This window comes from Pristis pectinata, chromosome 13 (genome assembly GCF_009764475.1).
Source record: "Pristis pectinata isolate sPriPec2 chromosome 13, sPriPec2.1.pri, whole genome shotgun sequence".
Lineage (NCBI taxonomy): Eukaryota > Metazoa > Chordata > Chondrichthyes > Rhinopristiformes > Pristidae > Pristis > Pristis pectinata.
Genome location: NC_067417.1, coordinates 43377059 through 43402410, shown reverse-complemented (window position 1 = coordinate 43402410; position 25352 = coordinate 43377059). Strand labels below are relative to the sequence as shown.

The following is a 25352-nucleotide window of genomic DNA, read 5'->3' as shown; positions in this document are numbered from 1 at the left end:
GTACCATTAAGCCATTGTAATAAATCAATTCTGACAGGACAACCCTATCCCAATGCCAGGAATCAATACAGTGAGTCCTTCTTGCAATCCTGCTAAGTATATTCTTCCACAGATACACAGTCCAAAACTATGCACAACAAGTCTTCCTTAGTCATCTGCTCCAACATCCTTCTGCAAAACATCACTATACTATCTACCTTACTATCTGCTTAAACTCTCCTTCCTTTCTTGAACAGCACTATACATTGTGAATTCTGGAATATCAATATCAATACATCCATTGCCTCTGCAGCTACCAGAGTTAGGACTCCAGAATGCAGATCATCCATTCCAGGGGATTTGCCAGCTTTCAGTCCCATGTTAATCTACAAGTGTTGATTACTTTAAGTTCCTAGGTTTAATTAGACCCTTGATTCTCCACTACATCTGGTTCTACACATTGTTTGTGTCTTCCACAAGTAAAGCATTTGATTGAAGTTTCAGCCATTTCCTTATACCCCATTATATATCTGAAGGATCAACATTTACTTTCACTACTTTATTCCCATATGCAACTGTTTAAAATCCATTTTTATATTCCTTGGTAGATTACTCTCATTTTATTTTCTTGTTTTTGATCATTTTTAATTAATCTTTTGCTGGTTTCTAACACTCATCCATTCTAAAGGCTTACTATGTTTGGCAATATTATAAGCCCCTTTAATCTGATACCATCCTTACCCTCTTTGGTTAGCAATGGATTGATGACTTTTCTCATGGATTTTATTTTTATTTCTCAATGTCCTGTATGTTTATTGAGAATAATGAAATACTTCTTTAAATATATGCCATTGTTTATGTACTGTCATTTCTTTTAACCTGATTCCCCATTAATGGTACGTTATAAACTTGCACATGTGTAGATGATAAATTAACACACTTATCCTGTTTCATTTATTGCAAAAATGTGCTCATTTATAACACAAGTATTATCGATTGGGAAATCAGATTCAAACTTTCTAGGAAAGAAAGTTCAGGAGCAACATTTTGTTTTCTTTCTTCCTATTATAAAATGGAAAAAAACTACATTAAACAAATGCCCTGAAATTTCTGTCAGATCTAGTCTCAGGCCAAACATTACATGGAGATAGCATTTCAAAATAATTTCTTTCTTCAGACATTCTGAGGTCATGAACGGTGCCAAATAAAATGTAATTCTTCCTTTTAGAGATTGGAGGAAATGCATCAGATAGTGCTTTAAAATAGAGCCCCCGGTATCCATTCAGCCTAGTGCAGGCACCATGCAAACTTTATGCTGCTGGCTCATTAATATGCTTGCAATGTTTAGCCAGTGTTTAATCATGCTGTTAGGTTGATTAGGACCTCAGCAGGGAGTCTAAGAGTGGCTAGTTCAATTGAAGTTAGCTTGAAAGGAAATGCACACCTCTTATAAGGAACATGCCTTGGGGCTTATGAACTGGTGGGTCTAAGTATAATGATGAATGTGACTTGTTCAAGCAGGCCTGGCACAGCACAGGTGAGTATGATCTCTATGCTTTTCCAATGCTACACTAAAGGTGTTGGTTAAGGAGGTAGAAAGGTTATGTTCTCTAGGCAAAGAGGCAATAGATTCTTCAGGTGCATACAATAAAGGCAATGGGAGGAGAGAGCTCAAATGAACTTCCATAACAAACATTGAGGAGTTGTATGCAGTACTGCAAAAAAGGTCAATGATGTTACATACACGGTTGCATTTAGTGAAATCCCATATCACTGGTGCACCACCACCAGCAGCATTTGTCGCAAACTCCCTTCCATCACTTATTTACCAACAATCTCTCTATGGAGGATTCTTACCTCTTATGTTCATATGCTGCTCCAACTCATTCACTTTCATGGCAAAAAGGCGCTCAGGTATATTTTACAGCTAGCTTACATTGCTAAGTCTTCAATCAATACAGGCACATCATTCAAACTCATTGTGGAGTGCTCACATCCTAACTCTTGCTAGTCAAGTTTGCACTTAATTGTGACAGTATTAACAAACCAACAGGGGACATGCATGCATACATCATCATCTCCCTGTGAGGTGACCACACTATCCATAATTTGAGCAACCTAATTGAGGCTGTGGCCATTAGTGGGACAGAATTCATTGAAGATGATGTTATCCTCTCGTCTATAATCCTCCTCCTTACACCCCTTCTTTCCTTCATTCTACAATTGCTTCTGATTTACTTGCCGCAGAATGCATAAGCATGCACTGCTTACTTTCCTCCCCACCCTCTCCTCATCACACCCTAAGCTGCACCTTTTTCTTTACAGAAACAACTTGGTTAGGTTGTGTTGCATACTAGTCAGAACAATGGTCTGTTGTAGCTGTGTTTATTTCATCAACTTTTGTGGTAGTCCAAAGTCACAGCCACCATTCCTTTCGCTGGTAGCAAACTTCAGAAACAGATTCATTATCACTGACATATGACATGAAATTTGTTGTTTTGCGACAGCGTAAAGAAGTAAAAATCTACAAATTATATAATAGTGCAAAAAAAGGAATAATGAGGTCGTATTCATGAACCATTCAGAAATCCGATGGCAGGGGGGAAAAAGCTGTTGAGTTTGGGTCTTCAAGCTCCTGTACCTTCTCCCTGATGGTAGTGACGAGAAGAGGACATGTCCTGGATGATGAGGGTCCTTAATGATGGATGCCGCCTTATTGAGGCAAGGCCTCTTGAAGATGTCCTCGATGGTGGGGAGGGTCGTGCCCAAGATGGAGCTGGCTGAGTCTATAACCCTCTGCAGCCTCTTGCGATCCTGTGCATTGAAGGTTCCATACCAGGCTGTGATGCAACCAGTCAGAATGCTCTCCACTGTACATCTGTAGAAACTTATAAGTCTCTTTGGTGACATACGAAATCTCCTCAAACTCCTAACGAAATAGGCTGCTGGCATGCCTCCTTCATGCTTGCATCAATGTTTTGGGCTCAGGATAGATCATCCGAGTTGTTGACACCCAGGAACTTGAAGTTACTCACCCTTTCCACCACTGACCCCTCAGTGAGGACTGGTGTGTGTTCTCCTGACTTCCTCTTCCTGAAGTCCACAATCAATTCCTTGGTCTTGCTGACGTTGAGTGCAAGGTTGTTGTTGCAACACCATTCAACCAGCCAATCTACCTCACTCCTGTATGCCTCCTCATTGCCATCTGAGATTCTACCAACAACAGTGGTGTTACCGGTGAATTTATAGATGGTGTTTGAGCTGTGCTTAGCCACAGTCATGAGTGTAGATAGAGTAGAGCAGTGGGCTAAGCACACATCCTTGAGGTGCACCTGTGTTGATAGTCAGTGAGCAGGAGAACTTGAACTGCTGCATCCTTTTGTAGACTGGCCTGGTGGCAAGGAGACCAAACAAGCTTAAATTATTATTTTAATCCCATCCTTTTACAGCACAGAATTGAAAGAAACTCTTTCAAACCTTTTTAATAATGTAATTAATGATTTTTCAGTACTGTTATTACTCTGATTTCTATAACTGTTGATGGTATTTAATTTTGACAGGGCTTATTAGCAATTATCTACCTTAGTGTGGAGGATATCTATAGACTCATTTACTACTTCAGCTTCAGTTATTGGTTCTTTATTGGACTGACCGTTATTGGGCAATTATACCTGCGCTGGAAGGAGCCAAATCGATATAGAGCTTTCAAGGTAAGTCCTACTTCTAAAGACTTAACTAAAAACCAAGAGCTCAACATTTTATACAATAGACAAGGCAGGCAGATGATGTACCCTAAACCTTGTCTGCCATGATCAGGGCAGATGCAATTCTCTTGGATGAAGGGAGGAAGGAAATCAGCCAGTATTCTTGAAATCATTCTAATCCATTGAGCTCTACTGAAAAGTACGTGTAAATATCAAGTGAGAACAGCATCAGCCATGACCGTAATGACCTTGTGGTACAACATGTGGATCCTTAATGCTGAGATTCACATTCTCATAGTCAGGTGCCCATTAAATTACTGCAGCAAAAGAAATACAGATGCTGGAGATATGAAATAAAAACAGGAAACACTCAGCAGGTCAGGCACATCTATGGAGAAAGAAACAGAGTTCACGTTTCAGGTAGATTAGCTTTCTTCAGAATTGAGAAAATTTAGAAATAGGTCTCTTTAAACTTGCAGAGAAGGGGCAGGGGTGGAGAGCACAAAGGAATGCCTGTGTCAGTGTGTAGACCAAAAAAAGATGCATGACCAGGAGAGGGTGCTGAAGGCTTGTTACTAGCAGCTAATCTGTCCAGAAGAGGTATATATAATACAGAGGAAAGAAAAGAACTGCTGGAACAATGAGATACAGAACACAGCAGCTGCTTGAAATAGAGTTATACAGCATGGAAACAGGCCCTCCCACCCAACTCGTCTACCTGAGCTAGTCCCATTTACCTGAATTTGGCCCATATCCCTCTAATGCCAGAGTAGCTGTAGAGGTGGGTACCATTACAATATTTAAAAAAGAACACTTAAATGGCTGTGGCATCAAGACTGAAAGTGGAATCAAAGGGAAAACTCTCCACTGGTTAGGGCCATCCCTCACATAAAGAAAAATCATTGTGATCAGTGAGCATTAAGCAATTTAGCTCTAGAAGATTGCTACAGTTACTGCTCAAGATATCTTCAGCTGCTACACCATTTGTGTTCCCTCAGTGATAAGGTGAGAAGTGGAAATGACTGAGGAACGTTTAACTCCATTCACAACTCTTCAAAAAAAAAAGTGAAGCGACAAGATCTGGACAACAATTGGACATGGGCTAATGTGGCAAGTAACATGCCAGACACTGACCATTTCCATCCAGATAGAGTCCAGTCCATCTACTCCTAATATTCAATAGCATTATCATTACTGAATCCTTCACCATCGAATCCCTGCAAAGGGGCTTGTGTCCGTAGGCTAAGACTATTGATCTAGAGATACAAGTTAAAATCCCAGATCGTTGCTGAGGAATTTAAATTTAAATAATCAAATAAATCTGAAATAAACAGCTAATTTCATTAATGAAGACCATAAAGGTATCAGAATATCCTAAAACCCCATTAATGTTTTGAAGAAATTGGTCTTCCATACCCAGTATGATTGATTCACCTTGTTGACTCCTAATTACCTTTTGGAATACCATTTGGTTCAGGGGACATTTAAAAGGAATCTGGTTGCAGTCTGTGCCATCTCCAAAATATAGCAACTTGCTTGGGCTTTAACTTCAACTCCCAAAGCCACAAGCTCTGCCAACTATGGCAGCAGTAAGATGTGAACATCACCAGCTACATATTCATCTGTGTAGTTCTGTCTGGTACATCTAGTGATAGAGTCATACAGCACAGAAACAGGCCCTTTGGCCCGATTTGTCCATGCCAACCAAGATTCCTATGCAAATTCCATTTTCCCGCATTGAGTCCATATCCCTCTATTCCTTTGCTATCCATCTACCTGTCCAAATGCTTTTTTAGATCTTTGATTGTACCTACCTTTACCATCTCCTCTGACAGCTTGTTCTTTATACCCAGCACCCTCTGTGTGGAAAAACTTGCTCTTCGGATCTCCTTTAAGTACTTCACCTCTCACCTTAAATCTATGTCCCCTAAGTTTTAGGCTCCCCTACTCTGGGGGAAAAGGCTGTGACTATCTACCTGAAGACTGCAGCACCAGTGGTGATGACCCCGAAGATGTGGTCAAGGGAGGCGGAGGAGCATTTACAGGACTGCTTTGAATCAGTGGACTGAACGATAATCAGGGATTCATCTTCAGATCTGAATGAATATGCCACAGTCGTCACTGACTTCATCAAGACCTGCATGGATGAGTGTGTGCCTTCGTGAACATACCAAGTCTTCCCAAACCAGAAGCCCTGGATGAACCAGAAAATTCACAGTCTGCTGAGGGCTAGACCTGTGGCGTTCAAGACCCTACAGAAGGCCATTGTGAGAGCGAAAATGCAATTCCATGTAAGGTTAGAGACACAATCGGATGCACAACAGCTGTGGCAGGGTTTGCATGCCATTACTTCCTATAAGGAGAAACCTAACAGCACAAGTGGCAGTGATGCTTCACTTCCTGATAAGCTCAATGCCTTTTATGCACGCTTTGAAAGGGAGAATAACACTACACCTGTGCAAATCCCAACAGCATCTGACGACCCTGTGATCTCTTTCTCGGAGGCCAATGTCAGAACATCTTTCAAGAGGGTAAACCCTTGCAAGGTGTTAGGCCCTGATGGTGTACCTGCAGGGTACTGAAAATCTGTGCTGACCAACTGGCTGGAGTGTTGAGGTACATCTTCAACCTCTCACCACTGCAGCTGGAGGTTCCCACCTGCTTCAAAAGGGCAGAAATCATACCAGTGCCCAAGAAGAGCAGAGTGAGCTGCCTCAATGACCACTGCCCAGTAGCACTCACATATACTGTGATGAAGTGCTTTGAGGGGTTGATCATGGCTAGAATTAACTCCTGCCTGAGCAAGGACCTGGACCCACTGCAATTTGTTTACCGCCACAACAGGTCTACAGTTGATGCAATCTCACTGGCTCTCCACTCGGCTTTGGAGCAGCTAGACAACAGTCCGACACATCAGGCTACTGTTTATCAATTACAGCTTGGCATTCGACACCATCATCCCCTCAGTACTAATCAACAAGCTTCAAAACCTGGGCCTCTGCAACTGGATCCTTGACTTCCTTATCGGGAGACCACAGTCAGTGCAGATCAGTAGTAACATCTCCTCCTCGCTGACAACACAGGTGTGCCTCAAGGATACGTGCTTAGCCCACTGCTCTATTCTCTCTGCACTCATGACTGTGTGGCTAGGCACAGCTCAAATGCCATCTATAAATTCACCGATGACACCACTGTTGTTGGTAGAGTCTCAGATGGTGACAAGGAGGTACACAGGAGTGGGATAGATTGGCTGGTTGAGTGGTGTCGCAACAATGACTTTGCACTCAACGTCAGCAAGACCAAGCAATTGATTGTGGACTTCAGGAAGGGGAAGTCTGGAGAACGCACACCAGTCTTTATTGAGTGGTCAGTGGTGGAAAGGGTGAGCGGCTTCAAGTTCCTGGGTGTTAACATCTCAGAGGATTTATCCTGGGCCCAACACATTGATGCAATCATGAAGAAGGCACACCAGTGACTCTACTTCATTAGGAGTTTGGGGAGATTTGGTATGTCACCAAAGACTCCTGCAAATTTCTACAGATGGATGGTGGAGAGTATTCTGATTTGTTGCATCACCGCCTGGTGTGGAGGCTCCAATGTGCAGGATCGAAAAAGGCTACAGAGGCTTGTTGACTCAGCCAGCTCCATCATGGGCACAACCCTCCCCACCATCGAGGATATTTTCAAAAGGTGGTGTCTCAAGAAGGCAGCATCCATCACTAAGGACCCTCACCATCCGGGACATACCCGCTTCACATTACTACCATCGGGGAGGAGGTACAGGAGCCTGAAGACCCAAACTCAATGTTTTAGGAAAAGCTTCTTCCCCTCCACTATCAGATTTCTGAACAGTCCATGAACCCATGACCACTGCCTCATTATTCATTTGCACTATTTGTTTTTGTAACTTAGAGTAATTTTTATGTCTTGCACCGTACTGTGGCCACAAAACAACAAATTTCACGACATACGTTAGTGATAATAAACCTGATTCTGACCCTACCCATGCCCCTCATAATTGTATGAGCCCCTATAAGGTTAGCCCTCAGTCTCCTGCACTCCAGTGAGAACAATCCCAGCCTATCCAATCTCTCCTTGTAACTAAAACAACATCTGTGGGAGAGAAGAAATTGTCAAGAACCCTGATGCAAGGTACCTGAAACGTCGACAATTCCTTTCCTCTCACAGATGCTGCTCGACCCGCTGAGTTCCTCCAGCAAATTGTTTGTTGGTCCAGAATCCAGCATCTGCAGTCTCTTGTGTCTGCAATTTATGGCTTTATCAGTAGAGGCAGAGAGTATAAAACTGGGGAAGTTGTGTTGAATCTTTATAAAACATTGGTCCTGTCTCAATTGAAATATTGTCTTCATTTCTGGTTTGCCATGTGATAGGAGGGTGTGAAGGCCTTGTGGGGGGGGGGGGGGGGGTCCAGAAGAGATTAATGAGAATGGTTCCTGGAATTCGGGACTACAGTTTCAAGGATAGACTAGTGAGGCTGGAACTGTTTTCTTTAGAGCAGAGAAGTCTGAAGTGAGATTTAATACAAGTACATAAAATGATAAAGGATCTGGATGGAGGTGATCAGGGCGAGCAGTTGCTTTTGATGCAGGGATCAAAGACTAGAAGACAGAAATATAAAATAAAGGGCAAAAGAATTAAGGGTGACATGAGGAAAAACTAGTTGGAATCTAGAATGCACAACCTGCAGATGTGATGGAGGCAGATTGCACTGTGGCCATCAGGAGTGAATTAGATTTATATGACAAACAAGTTTTCAAGACTACAGAGAAAGGACCAGTAGGTGGAACTGAATTTGCTCTGGTAGAGAGCCAATGTGGACACAATGGAGCTCCTTTTGAGCTGAATCCATTCTCTGATAGCATTAGGTTTGATACTGTAAATTAGGTGTTTGAGGGATCCCTGAATTAATGTATGAGAGCAATAAAATGGGCCATTCAACCTCCTTATCCAACTCCGCCATTCTATTAGGCTTTGGGTGTATTTTAACAACTTTTCCTTACTTTGGTTCCATATGCCTAACAAAATAAATTACATTTTTATGGTCCAAACCTCAATTATTTTTGAGGAGAGATTCCAGATTTTTGCTTCCCTTTGTAAAAAAAATTGCTTCCTAACAATCCCTGAACAATTGGCTTTAATATTAAGGTTATTTCTCCTTGTATTGGACTCTCCCCACCAGCAGTGAATGGCATATCCTTTATTCTTAAGCACCTCAGACAGATCATCCTTAATTTTCTATAGGCAATGAAACACCACTTTGACTCACAATTAAACTTTAGTGTGGACATTCTCTGGATGGTCCATTCCATGGTTGTGTAGCCTAGAATTTAATGCTGTATTCTGGCAGCTTGAAATTACCTTGGTTAAATGTCTGTTTTGGAATTTGATCACTTTTGTCACTCTTACATCAGATCCACATGATTTATCCAACCTTCTTCTGCGTCTGCATCGTGGGCTTGATAGCAGTGCCTGCATACACTGACACTATTAATTCCCTAATTGGGATTGGAATTGGACTGACAGGAGTCCCAGTCTATTTCGTAGGACAAATGCTGTCAAAGCTGAGATATCCTGCTTTGCTACAGAGAATTTCAGGTAAGATACTTAGCAAATAATGAGTACATAGAGTCTTTCTGATGATTATTTGTTTCTTTAAATTTGTGCACAACATAAAATTTGCTACCTCTACACTATTGAAAATATATCAAATACTCAGTGATAGTAAATTTGAAGCCAAGTTGAGGTTGCATTCTAGTTTTGTGACTAGTCTTTTACTTCTGCCATGAGGAAAGTAGCAAAGTAGCTGAGTAATGAACTAAAAAACAATCCCCTCTTCCCCAACCCTGCCACACTACTCTCCTCACCCTGCCCAAAGATTCATGCCAGACTTATTGAGACAAAGTCTTTTTCTAAACCTGAAGGACAACTTAAATGGATTAAATGCTGTCATTTGTGTCACTTGTAACTCATCAGTTGGGTCAAAACAAAAAGTAAATTTGATATTAGTGACATCCCTGATTAATTCACCACTACTTGATATAGGGTGGAATTAGGCCTTCAAGTAGTTTTTTTTAAACAGAAAGGGTGCACTCACTGAATAATGAGAAGTTTACTATTCAATCTATGCAAATTAAGAAAAAAATAGTTGGCACTTGCTTTATGCTCCCTTCCTTGCCGTTTTCTTTCATTTCCCCTTGTATTGTAAGAGCATCTGCTGTGTACTGGGCTAGAATTTCAGAGGAATCATATACTTATTTGTCACCCAAGATCATTGCAACAGCAAGTTTTATTCTGTTTTTGCCTTGCATAGAATTATAACAACTTGTATCTACATAGAATGGTTTAAAAAAAAACTCTCCTTAAGATCCATAAGATACAAAAAGAAAAATGGTTAAGAAGGAACTATTAGCAGGGGGTGATGTAAAGCTAAACAAGAGGATGAGAGCTGTAGGAAGTAAATTTCATTTTATGGGCTTGGTTGGTTGAAGGTGGTCACTAATGGCAGGGGACAGAGGAGAAACTGAATATTTTGGTTGGAGATTAAAGATGGGAGGAATGAGGCCATAAACTATTAAATACAAGGAGAGGAAACTTTAATTTGAGTAAATAATTTTTGTCTTTTCCCATTTTTGGGTCATGAATGGCTCTACTTTTTCTCCACAGCTACACTCATTAAGTGCGTCCAGTTGCTCTTTTTCTGTGTGCTGATTGAGAAAGATTACGAAGAGCAGGAAGACAAGACTAATAACAAAGAGGGATGACATGAAAATCAACAAATCCATCTCTTGAAAACACCTGCAATAGTTGAGAGCTCAATGTCAAACTGAATGAGTTGATCAATATCAAATCTGTGAATTTCCACTCCGTCATGTGTTTTACCCAGTGGGTTACATAGCCAGAAATTTATTCTTCACTTCAAGCTGAATCTTAATTTCTGTGTAAGTAATTCATTTAACATTCTGAAAACAAGAAATTAATATTTTGTAAAACCTAATGATAGTCTAGGAGGCTTACCTGTTTCAGGGTTAATTGGGGAGGCAGAGAGGAATATGGACAATGGTATTTAATTTTATGCTGGTTCTCGGCAGCAGTGGCTCATCCTACACTAACAGAGGAGTGAATTATAAGAGAAACATTATTACCTCCATGGGTAGTATTATTGAGTCCTATAAACTGAAATTTGGATTGGCGTATTTACTGCTCAGTTTTTATTGTGATTTGCCATATCCAAGTTTTATACTTTCAGCATTTGTAAGCACAGTAATTTTTCCAGGTTCCCTTTGGTCAGTGAAGTTGCATATACCATATAAACTGACAATGTTATACGTGAGAGGCAGTACCTACCGTACAAATGCTGGGGCAACACTGCCAGTGCAACAAAGTAACCATTGCTGAAATATTTCAGTTTGCCCTTGCAGTCCAAAGAATTGATTTGCCTCTTGCTAGTCAAGTTGGGCCTTTCCTAGTGATTGGTGAAAATACAGAACGTTAAAGTCTCAATGTGAGATGTTCATAAAATTGCTTGTGTCTAACAGTTGCATAACTTCTTCAATGAAATTGTTCTTTACATTAAACGTAAAACAGGGTTGCCCTTTTCAGGTGAGGTGAATATTTACATGTTTTCATATAATCTATTCGGTCTGCATGCCACAAGCACTCATTAACATCAAAAAGAATTGGTTCCAGGCAGAAACATCTTGGCACAAGTCAACTAATCGGTTGAGTACTTTTGGGCTGCTTGCTGCTTTGAACTCACACTTATCAACTCTCTCAAATTGTATGACACAAAACTACAAATTGACAAGGGTATAATTTCCCCAGACTGATCTTTAGAAACAGATTAATTAATTCAAGCAAATAAAAGTGCATTCTAAGTTTAGTGAGGAATATAGAAATACTATTCTCATTGTACATTCACTTTAGTAATTTGTGTCTGTTTTTCTTTCTAAAATTTTGTTTTATTCTGCAATAATTAGGGAACAGGCTTAAACAAAATGAAACTTCTGGATTTATTGCTTTGGTATCCTGGTTAAATCAGTACATGTGTGTTTGTAAATGTACTTTGATTGACTAAGATTGTTAAATCGTGCACTAAGAGCTTTCCAAGATACCCTTCATTCCAAAATCTAAATATCCAAGAGAAATTTTCAGAGTAGATGGTGAGAAGCTGTTTCTTACACCTAGATTAGAATCAATGGAAAATTGATGATGCAGAAGGTCAATTAGCCCAGCATTCCAGCCTTTTGTCTGTAGCCCTCCAGGTCATGGGTCTACAAGTAAACATGATGAAGAATTCACCTCTACCACTCTTTCAGGCAGGGTTCCAGACCTATGCATGGGAAAAAAAGTGTCATTTTAACCCTTCTGCCAATTAGTTTAAATCTATGTCCTCTGGGTTTGTCCCCTTTAAGTGGGTTCTTCCAACTTTCTCTGTCTGGCCTCATAGATTTACAAACCTCAAAGTAACCCCTCAGCCTTCTCAGTTCTAAAGGAAACAGCTCCAGCTGATCCAATTCCTCATAGTTAATATGCTCCCCACCTGGATATATCCTCATGAATCTTCTCAGCCTCCTCTCCACTACAATCACACCTTTTCTGTTGTGTGACCAGAACCATATACAGTTTAGGATGATTTGCTGTCAGTCCAGTTCTATGAACTCTAAGGAGGATTTTTGAGTCCTGCAGATGCTTGTTGGGTAGTTTGGGAGCGCGTGCTTTTTCTGTCATTTACACTGAGTTTCTGCAGGCTCACAATGAATGGATGAGGTGGTCAATGACATCGCACCTGATCCTATTCCAATTTGACTAGCCCTGGGCCATGAATTCCCTCGAGTCAATAGGGATATTACATTTTATTGAAAGAGGCTTTGACAACATTTTTTTCTCTGTCCACCTTGTAATATCTTGCTGCCATTGCACTTGGAATAGAATATCTGATGTGGGGCAAGCAAATAATTAAGATGTCAATGCTGTGAATATTGTTCTGGGAACAAACACTGATGACAGTTCACTTATCCTGCCAATGGATTTGGAAGCAGTGTTGGTAGTACTTTTCCAAATCTTTGAGATGTCTCCTGCAGTAGTCCATGTCTCAGAGGTGTACAAAAAAGCAGGGATCACTGCTGCCTTGCCTTGCAGTTCATGAGCTGTGTACTGGGTGAGGTCTTCATCTTCAAAACACTTTTCCTCAGCCATCCAAAGTCAGCACTGGCACACTGAAGGCAATGGTGAATTTCACACCTGCCTTCACTGCTCTTAAGGTACGGGAAGTAGTCCATGTTTTAAAGAATCTCCTCATGAACCTTTATTTCAGAGTAGAATGTTGTATAATGGGGGAAATGCTTCTCGGAAAATAAGTGCCCAAACAGCTAGTGCGTCAAAGGGATCAGACAACTCTCAAAGAAGCAACCTGTCAAAATAAAAACTAAAAAAAAGCGCTTTACATCTTGTCAGAATTGGAGTACTGTGTACAGTTCTGAATATACTTTAAAGAAGCTGATGTAGATGTCAGGTGTAGTAACTACTAATTCATTCAACAATCTTGAATTCAAGCAAATTTTGATTTTTATTGCATTTGAATCCAAAAAAAAACATTTACAGAAACCGTCCTCCAATTTTGATCCAGTGTCCATTTTTTATTGAGATAGGAGTGAGAGAAATGATGTCAGAAATTAAATGAATCCTCTTCTTCACTGGAGGAATGGCCTGGAAAATGATCATAAACTTGGTTTCAAATTAATTTAGCATTTGGTTGAATAATACACTTTGTATCAATTTTCTAAAGTACTTCAAGTCACAAGGTTAGTTCCTATTGTGAAAATGCCCAAACTCTGCAAATTAGTACAAATAAAATGTAGCCATGTTCTAGATAGAAGCCAGTAAAGTGGATTCAAGGTACCTACACAATGATGAGAGATCATCACAGGGAAGGTGGACACCAGAAACTGGATGGTAGATGAGAGAGTGCAGCAATAATGACACTGTTAACTTTGGTACCTTTCAATTTTTGAAGAATTACTACATGGGCAAGACACTGCAGGACTTTCTGTATCCCTAGAACAGTATCCCAGCAATTGTTTGTACTTTCATTGAGAATAAAAATACCTAGAGTGGATCCCTCACAGTACTATTACAAGAAATCCTTTGGCAACCATAAACCATTGTTTCTTTGGGCTGGGGTCCCTCAAACTTCTAACCAAATTTCAAGTAGACAACTGAAGAATATGAATTGGGATTTTGGGCATCAGCTTCCACTTCCAACCCCACCCCCCTCCCTTTCATTGTCATTATTCACAATGACCAGCCATACTTTCTCTTTACAAAAATTCTTATGGAAAAAGCATTTTTCCTTGCTATAGAACCATTTTCACTTGTAATATTTTCAATAAACCAAATGGAGCTTTATATTAGCTGCACTGCAAGACAACTAAAATATCACTGTCATGGAAGTTAATCTGAATAGTTATACATGCTTCCAAACGTTACCATCTTCTTCATCCGTATCCTCTTCTCTATTCCAGTCATCCTCATCTGGATAATCATTCCGCCAATTATTTTCTTCATTCTCATCATCTTCATCCTCACAGGTTTCATCTGCAATCACCTCATCGTTAATCTGTAATATAAGCAGTACCACACAGTATCAAGAACCAACTGTTGGTTTGCACCAACATAGCACTGCCAGAATGCTCGTCAGTCTGACAATGATTTATCATTTTCTGCTGATGCTCCTGACCTTGCTAGACCTGGTTGGCTACCTGCAAATTCCTATATCCATGCTTAATTATGTGGGTGGAATTTTGTTGGGCCTCCAGACATTAAGACTCTTAGAAAAACATTTAAAGTGATGTACTTTTTAAAATTAACAAAAAACAAAATTAAGAAATCATGGAAAAAATTAAAATGAAGTGAATTTAAAAGAAAATCAATTATAATTCCACAGGTAAGAATCCGCACTGAAATGAATGCGGCCACCCATCCTACACCAGCTTTGGCTTGGCTGAGGAGACTCAACAAGACTGAGCTCTGAAGAGGATATGGCTGAAGACTCACCACAGGCCACAGCCAGGACAACTTGCCCATATCTCCAAGAGCCATCAACTGTGATGGGCAACCAGAAATCACACTGCCATTAGTCTTCACAGTTACTGATTCTGGTATCTGCAGTCAGGTGTGACAACTTGCAATCCAGCCTTGCTTTGAAGCAAATAAGCCACACTTTGCTGAACAATAATAGGGTTAAATTTTACTGAAGTCACCTATAAAGAATTCAACATGCAGCAGTTTGCTAACTCACCAGTTCATGCTCTTCATAATATGGCACCACTGACAGGATGTCTTGGATTCCACCTCCGCTGATGTAGCCGTCAGTATAATATATGTCATAAACGTACTCCTCCATATTCTCCCGGTGCTGTGCCCCAAGTCCACAATCTGACAGAGTAAGTTTCTCCCGGATCATCCTAACAGAATTACACAGAATTGTCTGCGGGTCGTCCTCCCCTGGACCAGAATCCTAAAATGGTAAACACCCAACAAATAAGATAGTGCAAATAAAAACTGAGAATGCTGGAGATAAAAAGAGAAAATGCTGGAAACTCAGCAAGTCAAGCAGCATCTCTGGAAAGAAAAACAGATTTCAGATTGGAGACTTTTTCAAAACTGGTAAAGAGATAAAAGTTAGTTTTCAGTTGCAAAGAATGTGGAAGAGGGGTAGGTAGATGTTAAGATATTTATTAGTCACATGTACATTCAAACACACAGTGAAATGCATCTTTTTGTGTTACTGAGAATGTGCTGGAGGCAGCCCGCAAGAGTCGCCACTCTTCCGGTGCCAACATAGCATGCCCACAGTGCCCAACCTGTAGGTCTTTGGAATGTGGGAGGAAACCAGAGCACCAGGAGGAAACCCACGCAGACACGGGGAGGGCGTACAGACTCCTTACAGACAGCTACAGGTATTGAACCCAGGTCACTATAGAACATAACAGCACAATACAGGCCCTTCAGCCCACAATGTTGTGCTGATATTTTATCCTGCTCTAAGATCTATCTAACCCTTCCCTCCCACATAGCACCACCCCCCCCCATTTCTCTATCATTCACGTGTCTATCTAAGAGTCTCTTAAATGTTCCTAATATATCTGCCCTCACAACCTCTGCCGGCAGAGCGTTCCACGCACCCACCACTCTCTGTGTAAAAAATCTTACCCCTGACATCCCTCTTATACCTTCCTCCAGTCACCTTAAAATTATGTCCCCTCGTGTTAGCCACTCTCACCCTGGGGAAAAAGTCTCTGACTATCCACTCGATCTATGCCTCTTAGCTTGTACACCTCTATCAAGTCACCTCTCATCCTCCTCCTCCTCCTCTCCAAAGAGAAAACCCCTAGCTCACTCAAACTATCCTCATAAGACATGCTCTCCAATCCAGGCAACATCCTGGTAAATCTCCTCTGCACCCTCTCTAAAGCTTCCACATCCTTTCTATAATGAGGCGACTAGAACTGAACACAAAACAAGTGTGGTCACACCAGAATTCTACAGAGCTGCAACATTACCTTGCAGCTCTTGAATTTAATACCCTGACTAATGAAGGCCAACACACTATATGCCTTCTTAACAACCCTATCAACCTGTGCGGCAACCTTGAGAGATCTATGGACGTGGACCCCAAGATCCCTCTGTTCCTCCACAATGCTAAGAGTCCTGCCATTAACCTTGTATTCTGCCTTCAAATTCAATCTCCCAAACTGCATCACTTCACACTTATCCGGGTTGAACTCCCTGCCACTTCTCAGCCCAGCTCTACATCCTATCAATGTCCTGTTGTAATCTTCAGCAATCTTTTACACTATCCACAACACCACCAACCTTGGTATCATCAGCAAACTTACTATCCCACCCTTCCACATCCTCATCCAAGTCATTTAAATATATATATATATATATAAAAAATCACAAAGAGCAGGGGTCCCAGAACAGATCCCTGCAGAACACCACTGGTCACCAACCTCCAGGCAGAATACGCTCCATCTACCACCACCCTCTGTCTTCTATGGGCGAGCCAATTCTGAATCCACACAGCCAAGTTTCCCTGAATCCCATTCCTCCTGACTTTCTGAATGACCCTTCTGAGGAACTTTATCAAACGCCTTACTAAAATCCATGTACGCCACATCCACTGCTCTACCTTCATCAATGTGCTTTGTCACATCCTCAAAGAATTCAATCAGGCTCGTGAGGCACAACCTGCCCCTCACAAAGCCGTGCTGACTGTCCCTACTCAGCCTATGCTTCTCCAAGTGCCTATAATTCCTGTCTCTAAGAATCTTCTCCAGTAACTTGCCCGGTGAGAACTAAGACTCACTGGCCTATAATTCCCAGGGTTATCCCTACTCCCTTTCTTAAACAAAGGAACAACATTTGCCACCCTCCAATCATCTGGCACTACTCTTGTGGCCAGTGAGGACGTAAAACTCATCGCCAAAGGCACAGCAATCTCTTCCGCTGCTTCCCGTAATATTGCTGTTAGAGGCAGATTATGTTTCCAACCCCTTGTCACTCAAAAATGAGACTCCCTTTTCTTATCTGACAGGTATAAGCCCTATGGTTCTGGCATCACCCTCAAATCTATTTTTCCTTCTACTCCAGTGATCCTCCATCAATTTAAACTACTGAGTATTCCAAGTGGGGCAAACTAAGATTTGATACAAGTTTAGTGACTTCTTTACTTTCCACTTTTATCTCTCTCAGAGTAAATATTGCTTTGCTTTCTTTTTATAATACATCTCTCAGTATATCCACTTTGCATATTTGTACTCCCAAGACCCTTTGATTCCCTGCCTCAGTTAGATTCTTACTTTCCAAATTGTGATTTCCTTACTTTTCTTATCAATATGTTATACCTCACTCATTTTCACTGAAATTAATTTAAGTTATATCCCTATTCTACAAGTTTATTAATTTCTTTTTGTAAATTGTTGCACTATTCCTCAGCACTGATTATCGCAACATCAACCCCCATCCCTCCTCCAGTTTAAAAGAATTCAGTGAGCTTTGTCAAGCAAGGCTCTCTAATTTGAATTTCTCTCTTTTTGGTATCCATACAAGTTTTTATATTTTCTCAAGTGATTCCACAATCTTCCATCCCAACAATTTTAAGGTGACTCATCTACATTTTCCTGGATTCATTCTGTTTTCCTTCCTAAATACAATTGTAACGTTAACCATCCACCAGCCCTCTGATGCTCCTACCTTTTTAACCAATTACTAAATATGTGCAATGTGTCTGCCTTCTTGCTTTGATTGCTTCAGTTAATATTTCTTTTTTTTGTTTAAATGAAGTTATGTCACACCCAACATCATAGCTGCCTAATCATTCTGCCTGCTACATTCTGAAGTAGAATCACTATTCAATATTTCTGCCATTTCGTGTCACTGTCTGTGATATTATACTGCCTACCACTGAATGATCCTGTTTTCAAACTGATTTTATTTAAATGCCTGTAGAATAAAAATGTAAAATAAAAATAGAAAATGCTGAAAACACTCAGCAGGTCAGGCAGCATCTGTGGGAAGCAAAACAGACACCATTTTGGGTTGAAGACTCTTCCTCAGAACTAGGTAAAAGAACTTAGAACGTAGAACAATACAGCACAGGAACAGACCCTTTAGCCCCCGATGACTTTGCCAAGCATGATGCCAAATTAAACCAATCGCTTATGCCTGCACATGATCCATATCCCTCCATTCCTCGCATATTGATGTGTCTAAGAGCCTTTGAACACCACGATCGTATCTGCTGCCACTACCACCCCTGGCAGTGCATTCCAGGCACCTACCATTCCGTGTGTAAAAAAAACTTGCCCTGCGCATCCCCTTTAAACATTCCCCCCCTCACCTTAAAGCTAATGCCCCCTTGTATTCAACATTTCTACCTTGGGAAAAGGATTCTGGTTGTCTACCCTATCTATGCCTCTCATTATAAAGCTTTTATCAGGTCTCCCCTCAAAGCTCCAGAGAAAACAATCCCAAGTTTGTCCAACCTCTCCTTATAACTAATACCCTCTAATCCAGGCAGCATCCTGGTAAACCTCTTCGGAACCCTCTCCAAAGCCGCCACATCCTTCCTGCAATGGGGCGACCAGAAATGCACATAGTACTCCAAGTGCGGCCTAACCAAAGTCTTATACAACTGCAACATGACCTCCTGACTCTTGTACTCTATGCCCCTCGCGATGAAGGCAAGCATGCCATATTCCTTTTTTCTTTATCACTCCATCTACTTTCAGGGAGGTATGGACTTGGATCGCCAGATTCCTCTGTACATCAATGCTGTTAAGGGTCTTGCAATTAACTGTTGGGGTGAAAGGCATGGACCAAGGATCTCTAACCTTGCCCTGTCCAAGAGCGACTAGGAATTGGGCAGGTTTGCAAATTTCATTATTCTTTCAGCAGAAGTAAGAAAAAGTGTATCTATAAACACGAGCATCTACTGTCACAACAGACTCACTTTGGATCAGAGCCTGATATCATTGTGTTGAACACTCTGTTCCAGCCCATTTATTTGTCAGTTTAACTGGAAGATGATTCTGTGCTGCGCCTCCAATCATTCGTAACCATTTAAAGCCTTTTTTGAAATGTGGGGTAGCACTAACTTTTAGCTTTAGAGAGCTTCAACATTACATTAGAATGCTACTACAACTTCACAAAGCTTACCTCTTCTGTTTGTGCAAAGTTTATCAGCACTGATTAAAGAATGCAGTTTTTATTTATAAACTCCTGATGAAGTGTACTGAACAGCCATCTTCCATTAGCTTGATGCATTAGGTAAATTGCCCCGTTACTGGACACCTTCTCAAAGTCAATTTATCAGTCTCAAAACACTGAATGAACAGAGGGCAGCAGCTGACTCCTTTTGGGATTCATGAGAACTGATTCTTTGACTGTGGAGAAGCCACTTTACTCTCAAAGATGAACCTTGTTTATGCACCAAAGGAGGCCATTGAGGCAAAGATATAAAAACAAAAAGTTTTTGAAACACACTGAATCTCCTTAGAAACTCAGTGAGGACTATTGTAACCACAACACTGTGGACTCGCTTACCAAAGACCATAATTTGCTACCTGATTCTGCACATCCCCGAGTTAATCTCAATGGCAGAATCTAGCCCCTGTGCACTATACTGCTCCATATACTACAAAAAGCGCATAAGCAGTACTTTCTACTGGATGGTCCAATGAAGTACATGGGATCATCAGCTTCATAAAAAGACAGAGCACAAAAAATAAGCTAACCCTTTATAATTCACTGGTTAGGCTTTAACTGGATTGTTCCATGCAATTTTGGGCAATGTACTTTAGAGAGGATGGCATGACCTTAATAATGGGTGCTAGAGAGATTTACCAGAATTGTACCAGGGATGAGGGTCTTACATTTGTGATATGAATAAAAGTTGTTCTCTTTAGAGCAAAGAAAATGGAAGGTTCATGAGAGGTGATAAAATGAGGGTTTTAGGAAGAGTAAGTAAGATGAGACCATGCCAGTGGCAGAAGTGGGTTACCAGAGGGCATCGAATGAAAGTAATTGTCTGGAGAAACAAAGGGAAAGAGATTCATTTAAAACTTTATAAGTGTGTGATGTCAACAGTAACTTACCAAAGGGAACTGAACAAATGCACAAGGGATTAAACTGGAGCAGCATGAAGAAAGACCAGCAGAGAACTAATTGGACAGCTCTTCAGTGAGTGAGTACAGACAGGATGGGTTCCAAGGCCTCAGTCCGTGATGTATGATTCAATGATTCTGTGTAAACACTCCAGTTGACTTCATAACCACCCTGGTCGGTTTCACGGCACCCTGCCCTTACCTTGCAACGTCTGTGCTCCAAGTCGGCTTTGTCCTCTTCACGCTGGACAATATCAAACACTTCAATTTCCTCTGCAGATCCAATATCATCTTGGCTACTTCCAGAAGATGTGCTGCTTTTCTTTTTTTAAAAGAAAATCACCAGAATCATATTTTTCAGAAAAACTCAAGAACATTATAAAAAGCAAGAATAGTAGAATATGTGGCCCCTCAAAACTGCCCGACAATTTAATGAGATCATGGCTTATTCAGTGCTGCAAATCAATTATTCTTTAATTCTCTTAGTGTCCGGAGATCTATTAATCTAAGTCCTGAGTACACTCAACAATGGGGGCAAACACAGTTCTTCGATGTCATAAATTCAAAACATTTACCCTCTGCACAAATAAATTTCTTGTCTCAGTCCTAAATGAGACAATGCCCCTATTTTAGGCTCTCCAGCCTGAGGAAATAGCCTCTCAGGGCCACCTTAACAATCCTTCTCAGAGTCTTGTACATCACATGAAATGCTCATTTTTTGGAATTCCATTGAATACAAGCCAGTCTTCCTCAATTTCTCTTCAATGGACAACCCCCTCAGCCCAGGAAGGAGTTTAATGAACCTGTGTTACTAAGTAAAACTCTCCTTCCTTTATAGGGCCCTCCCCTCTGATAAGCACAATGATTACCCCAAAGGTGAAGATCTGATGCCACTCTATCATATACAGGGGAAATAGCCTTGCATCCATTCCCTGTAATGCCAACATTGCTCAAATGTGTTACATGACCTGCTGTAGTCTTGGTCAAGACAGCTGATGCTTTGGGGAATGAAGTTTAGCAATGAACCTTGGTGTTAATGAAACCACTGGAGGACCACAGCACAAAAGGGAAACCATCGCCACAGTTCTTTTGCTTGTTCAATTAAAACCTGAATAAAATGCAAGTCTGTTAAAAATGGCTTAATATTTGACTAAGTGGCATAGCATAGTTTGAACCCTACTTTCAACAGTTTTGTGATCTCAGCCAAGAAGATGGTAGGGGCACAACAGATTTGGCCAAGGCTAGGGATGAGGTCATAAAAATAATGCCCGAATTCTTATTCCCAGTTTCAGAGTTACTCTCCTACTGTCAGAGGCTTCCTGGGATCTCTAGATACTTTCACTGACAAGTGGCTAGCAAATGCTTAGTATCTAGAGTAAGGAATGGAGAATGCCCATGTGTGGCAGACACAAAAGGCTGTTGCCACTCCCGTAAATAAATCTGCTCCTGCAGCTTTAAGTGGGGACTGGTGAAATCATGGTAAGTGAACGAAGACAAACAGATCCTGTCCAGTACCGAGCTCGTGGTTCTCATATCACTTACTCAAAACCTCACTTGAGAAAGATCAATGGTTTACAGTAATTTGCCTTTAGCACAGTGCTTTACATTACCTCTGCAGACAACCAAAGCTTAACACAGATGCATCTTTAGCAGAGACATTCAGTTACCTTCTGGCTATCTCCTTCTTCAGCCTGAGCTCCAGAGGTTTCTGTTCCAGATTCCTCATCACCTAGCTGAGATTTCAAAAGATTTCTTCTGTGGCTGGCAATGACTTTGTAGCGGCCTTCCTGGCTGGCTGCCTGGCAAGAGGCTCGCACACTGAGCTGGACACGCTGTGCGCTGGTACCAGAGGGTTTAAGAGCCAGCAGTGCCTTGTCCTTGGAGATGGCTTCTTTGAAGTGCCTCTGTACGGTGTCATCCTACACAGACAGTGCCACAGTCAAACTCTGTGGTTACAGTATACAATTTATCAATTTGCTTGTGTATAGATTATTCACTTTGTGAGGGAAAATTAATACCTTCTCTTCAGAGTCCTCGTCCACTGATCAAAGAGAGTCAGAGAATGACAAGAATATTGATTTCACATTAACAAATGAAAACAAAAAAATCATTTTTTGTGCTACAGTGCTCCAATAGTATCACTGATGAAAAAAAAAGTGCTGAAAAAGTGTATTCCAAGCCAAAAAAATACACTGATTCTAGAAATCATTGGGAGTTACGTCGCTGCCATCAATTGTGTTTTGTTAAATGGAGTCACGACAGGATGCAGGGAATTTCTCTGATCACTACTACTCAAAGCAGGATTTAAAACAACCGCGGGCCTTGCTATATTTGCTCCAAAACTGACCCTCAGCAATTACACACAAAGATTTCTCAGCTGAGAAACATTACAAAGAAATTCATGTCCCAGATTCATTTCATGAGGCCCAGTTATCACTGGATGAGCAGAACCTGCAACAGCAATGGTGCACCCAAAGATTCCTGTCACACTGACACTGTTAGTTGGGCAATGATTTGAGGCAAACAGTGTGTGGAGGCTGGTTTGGGCACCAAGGCAGGCGGGTGGGGGGTAGAAGAGGGATGGACAGGCTTGAGGTGAGCACCGAGGTGTGCAGGCAGGTAGACAAGGGATGAGCAACAGTGTGATCAGCCACAGGGCAGGTGCAGTGGTGGGCAGGCAGACAGGGAGTGGGCACCAAGGCGGGTTGGCTTAGAGCAGGCTGTGAGCACCAAGATGGGCAAGAGGTGGGCACTGAGGCAGGTGGGCTTGGGGACTGAGGCAGACGGGCAGCGTGTGAGGGGGATCCCACCGTGTGTCAGGCCGCTGGCTGCCCTCCCGCAACGCTGCAGACAGCGGGGACCAGGCGGCGGGGCCCAGGCTCGGCGCTTCCCGCTTCCACCCGCACGCAATTCTCGAGACTTGGGCCCGGCCTTACCTGGGAGCCGACAGTACCGGCGAGCCTGAAGAGGGTCCGCACGACCTGCTCCCCCGGGACGGGCTCGCCGCCGGCCCGCGGCCGCTTGCAGGCCAGAAGCAAGGCCTCGGCTGCCTCGGCGCCGCGCTTCCGCTTCACCCGCAGCACGGCGGCCGCCATGGCCGGGGAGGGTGGCCGACCGGCCGGTCGCAGCAGGACTTGGGACCCAGCACCGCGCTCCAGCCGACAGCTGGCCCGAAAACAGGCGCTCCCTACGCCGATTAAATGGACTGGATACGCGCCCCTCCCACACAGCGGATCCGGAGCATCAACTGCCGCGGTCCCGCCTCCCTTGTACTGGATCCAGACCTGCACCTTAATTCTAGATCCAGAGCTTCAACCCCGCCCGTACCTTGTACTGGAGGCAGAGCACCCTCCCACTCTCTGCACCGGATCCGTCAACTCCACCCCCTCCTCTCTCCCCCCTCCCCCGGCACCTTGTATTCGGTCCAGGACACCCCCTCCGCTGCACTAGACCCATCTTCCCCACCAAATCTACATTGGATCCATAGCATCAACTCCCACCCCCTACACAATTTGCACTGGATCCAGAGCACACTCCCATCTGCCCCCTCCCATTCTGCACTGGATCCAGAGCCCTGCACACCTTGCATTGGTTCCAGACATTGCCCTCAACCATGCACTAGATTCAGAGCACTCCCCCCCTCCCCCCCACACACACAATTTGCACGGGATGTAGAACATCAACACCCCCCCCCCCACACACACATATCTTGAACTCCTTCCAGACCCCCTCCACCCCACTGTACACCAGATCCAGAGCATTGCCCCATCCATAACTATATACTGGATCCACAGCATCTCTACCCCCCACCCTTCCCTGCCAAACCACAGGCATGATTCTGGCACTGGATTCAGAACATTCTCCCTCTCCCTTCAAATCTGCACTAGATTCAGATCAAGACTTTTACCCCCACCCTAAATCTGCATTGGATCCAGAGTACCACTCTCCCTTCCCAAATGCACACACTATTTACAATTTGTATTAATGACTTGGATGAAGGGATCATGTGTACTATTGCCAGATTTGCTAATTATCCAAAGATAGCTGAGTTAACAAGTTGCAACACATTAGGAACCTACAAAGGCATATAAATAGGTTAAGTTGGCAGATAGAGAATAATAAGGTCATCCACTTTGGAAGGAAAAATGAAAAGGCAGACTATTATCTAATTGTTTTGAGCCTATATTACATTGGTGCTCAAAGGGATGTGGGGGGGGGGGGGGGGGGGCAGGTACAAGTAATTTGGAAAACTAACAGAATTTTGGTCTTTTTTACATGGAGTACAAAAGTGGGTAAGTTTTGTCACAACTTTGCAGGATACTCGTGGGCCACACTGGAAGCACTGTGTACAGCTTTGTTTCCATTATTAAAGGCTGGATATGTTTGCACCGGAGGCAGTGCAGAGAAGGTTCACTAGGTTGATTCCTGGCATGAAGGGGTCGATTTATGAAGGAAAGCTGAGCAGGTTACTGGACATTAGAAAATAAGTGGTAATTGTATTGAAACATACAAGAGTCTCTGGGGCACTGACAGAGTGAATGCTGAGATGGTTCTTGTAGTGGAGATATATGGAACTGGGGGCATCATTTCAGAATAAGGGGCTGCACATTTAAGACAGGAATCGGGAGGATTTTTTTCTTTGCGGAGGGTCATGAATCATTGGAATTCTCTAACCCAAAGAGCTGTGAACTGGATCTTTGGAATTCTTTCCCAAAGGGTTGCAGAGGCTCAGTCGCTTGAGCATATTCAAGACAATAACTGATAGGATTTTGGATATTAAGGGATATGGGTTAGTGCGGGAAAGCTATGCCAAGATAAAAGATCAGACATGATCTAATTCAGCACGGAACAGGCATTAAGGGTTGAATGGCCAACTCCTGCTTCTAGGTGCTACATTCTTATGTCATCTCTTTCACCCTGCCTACTGCTTGCAGTAGATCCAGTGGTCAACCATCAAACCAACCGCTTCTTGCTGGATCAT

General features: G+C 42.3%; 2 protein-coding genes across 2 annotated transcripts in view; one reads left to right on the top strand and one right to left on the bottom strand.

Moving 5' to 3' along the window:
- The window catches only part of LOC127577499 (Y+L amino acid transporter 2-like), a 29720-nt gene extending 19255 nt beyond the window's left edge, over window positions 1-10465 (top strand). The window contains exons 7-9 of the mRNA XM_052028726.1: window positions 3540-3689; window positions 9116-9299; window positions 10368-10465. Coding sequence (XP_051884686.1) covers window positions 3540-3689; window positions 9116-9299; window positions 10368-10465 — 432 coding nt within the window. The remainder of the gene's footprint in view (window positions 1-3539; window positions 3690-9115; window positions 9300-10367) is intronic.
- A 2782-nt stretch (window positions 10466-13247) lies between these two features.
- Window positions 13248-23703, bottom strand: slc7a6os (solute carrier family 7 member 6 opposite strand). The gene is made up of 6 exons (XM_052028345.1): window positions 23308-23703; window positions 22039-22290; window positions 20574-20693; window positions 15001-15219; window positions 14190-14319; window positions 13248-13409 (listed from the first exon to the last, which is right to left on the bottom strand). Exons 1-6 carry the CDS (start codon window positions 23464-23466, stop codon window positions 13369-13371), a joined length of 921 nt encoding a protein of 306 aa, XP_051884305.1. The 5' UTR covers window positions 23467-23703; the 3' UTR covers window positions 13248-13368.
- Window positions 23704-25352: the final 1649 nt, after the last annotated feature.

Excerpts from the sequence above, each read along its gene's own strand:
- slc7a6os (XM_052028345.1), bottom strand. The coding sequence starts at position 23,466 with ATGGCGGCCGCCGTGCTGCGGGTGAAGCGGAAGCGCGGCGCCGAGGCA. Across the intron at positions 15,220-20,573 it reads TGGAGCACAGACGTTGCAAG|GATTCTGGTCCAGGGGAGGA; the intron begins GTAAGGGCAGGG and ends TTACCATTTTAG. Across the intron at positions 14,320-15,000 it reads ATTATGAAGAGCATGAACTG|ATTAACGATGAGGTGATTGC; the intron begins GTGAGTTAGCAA and ends CTTATATTACAG.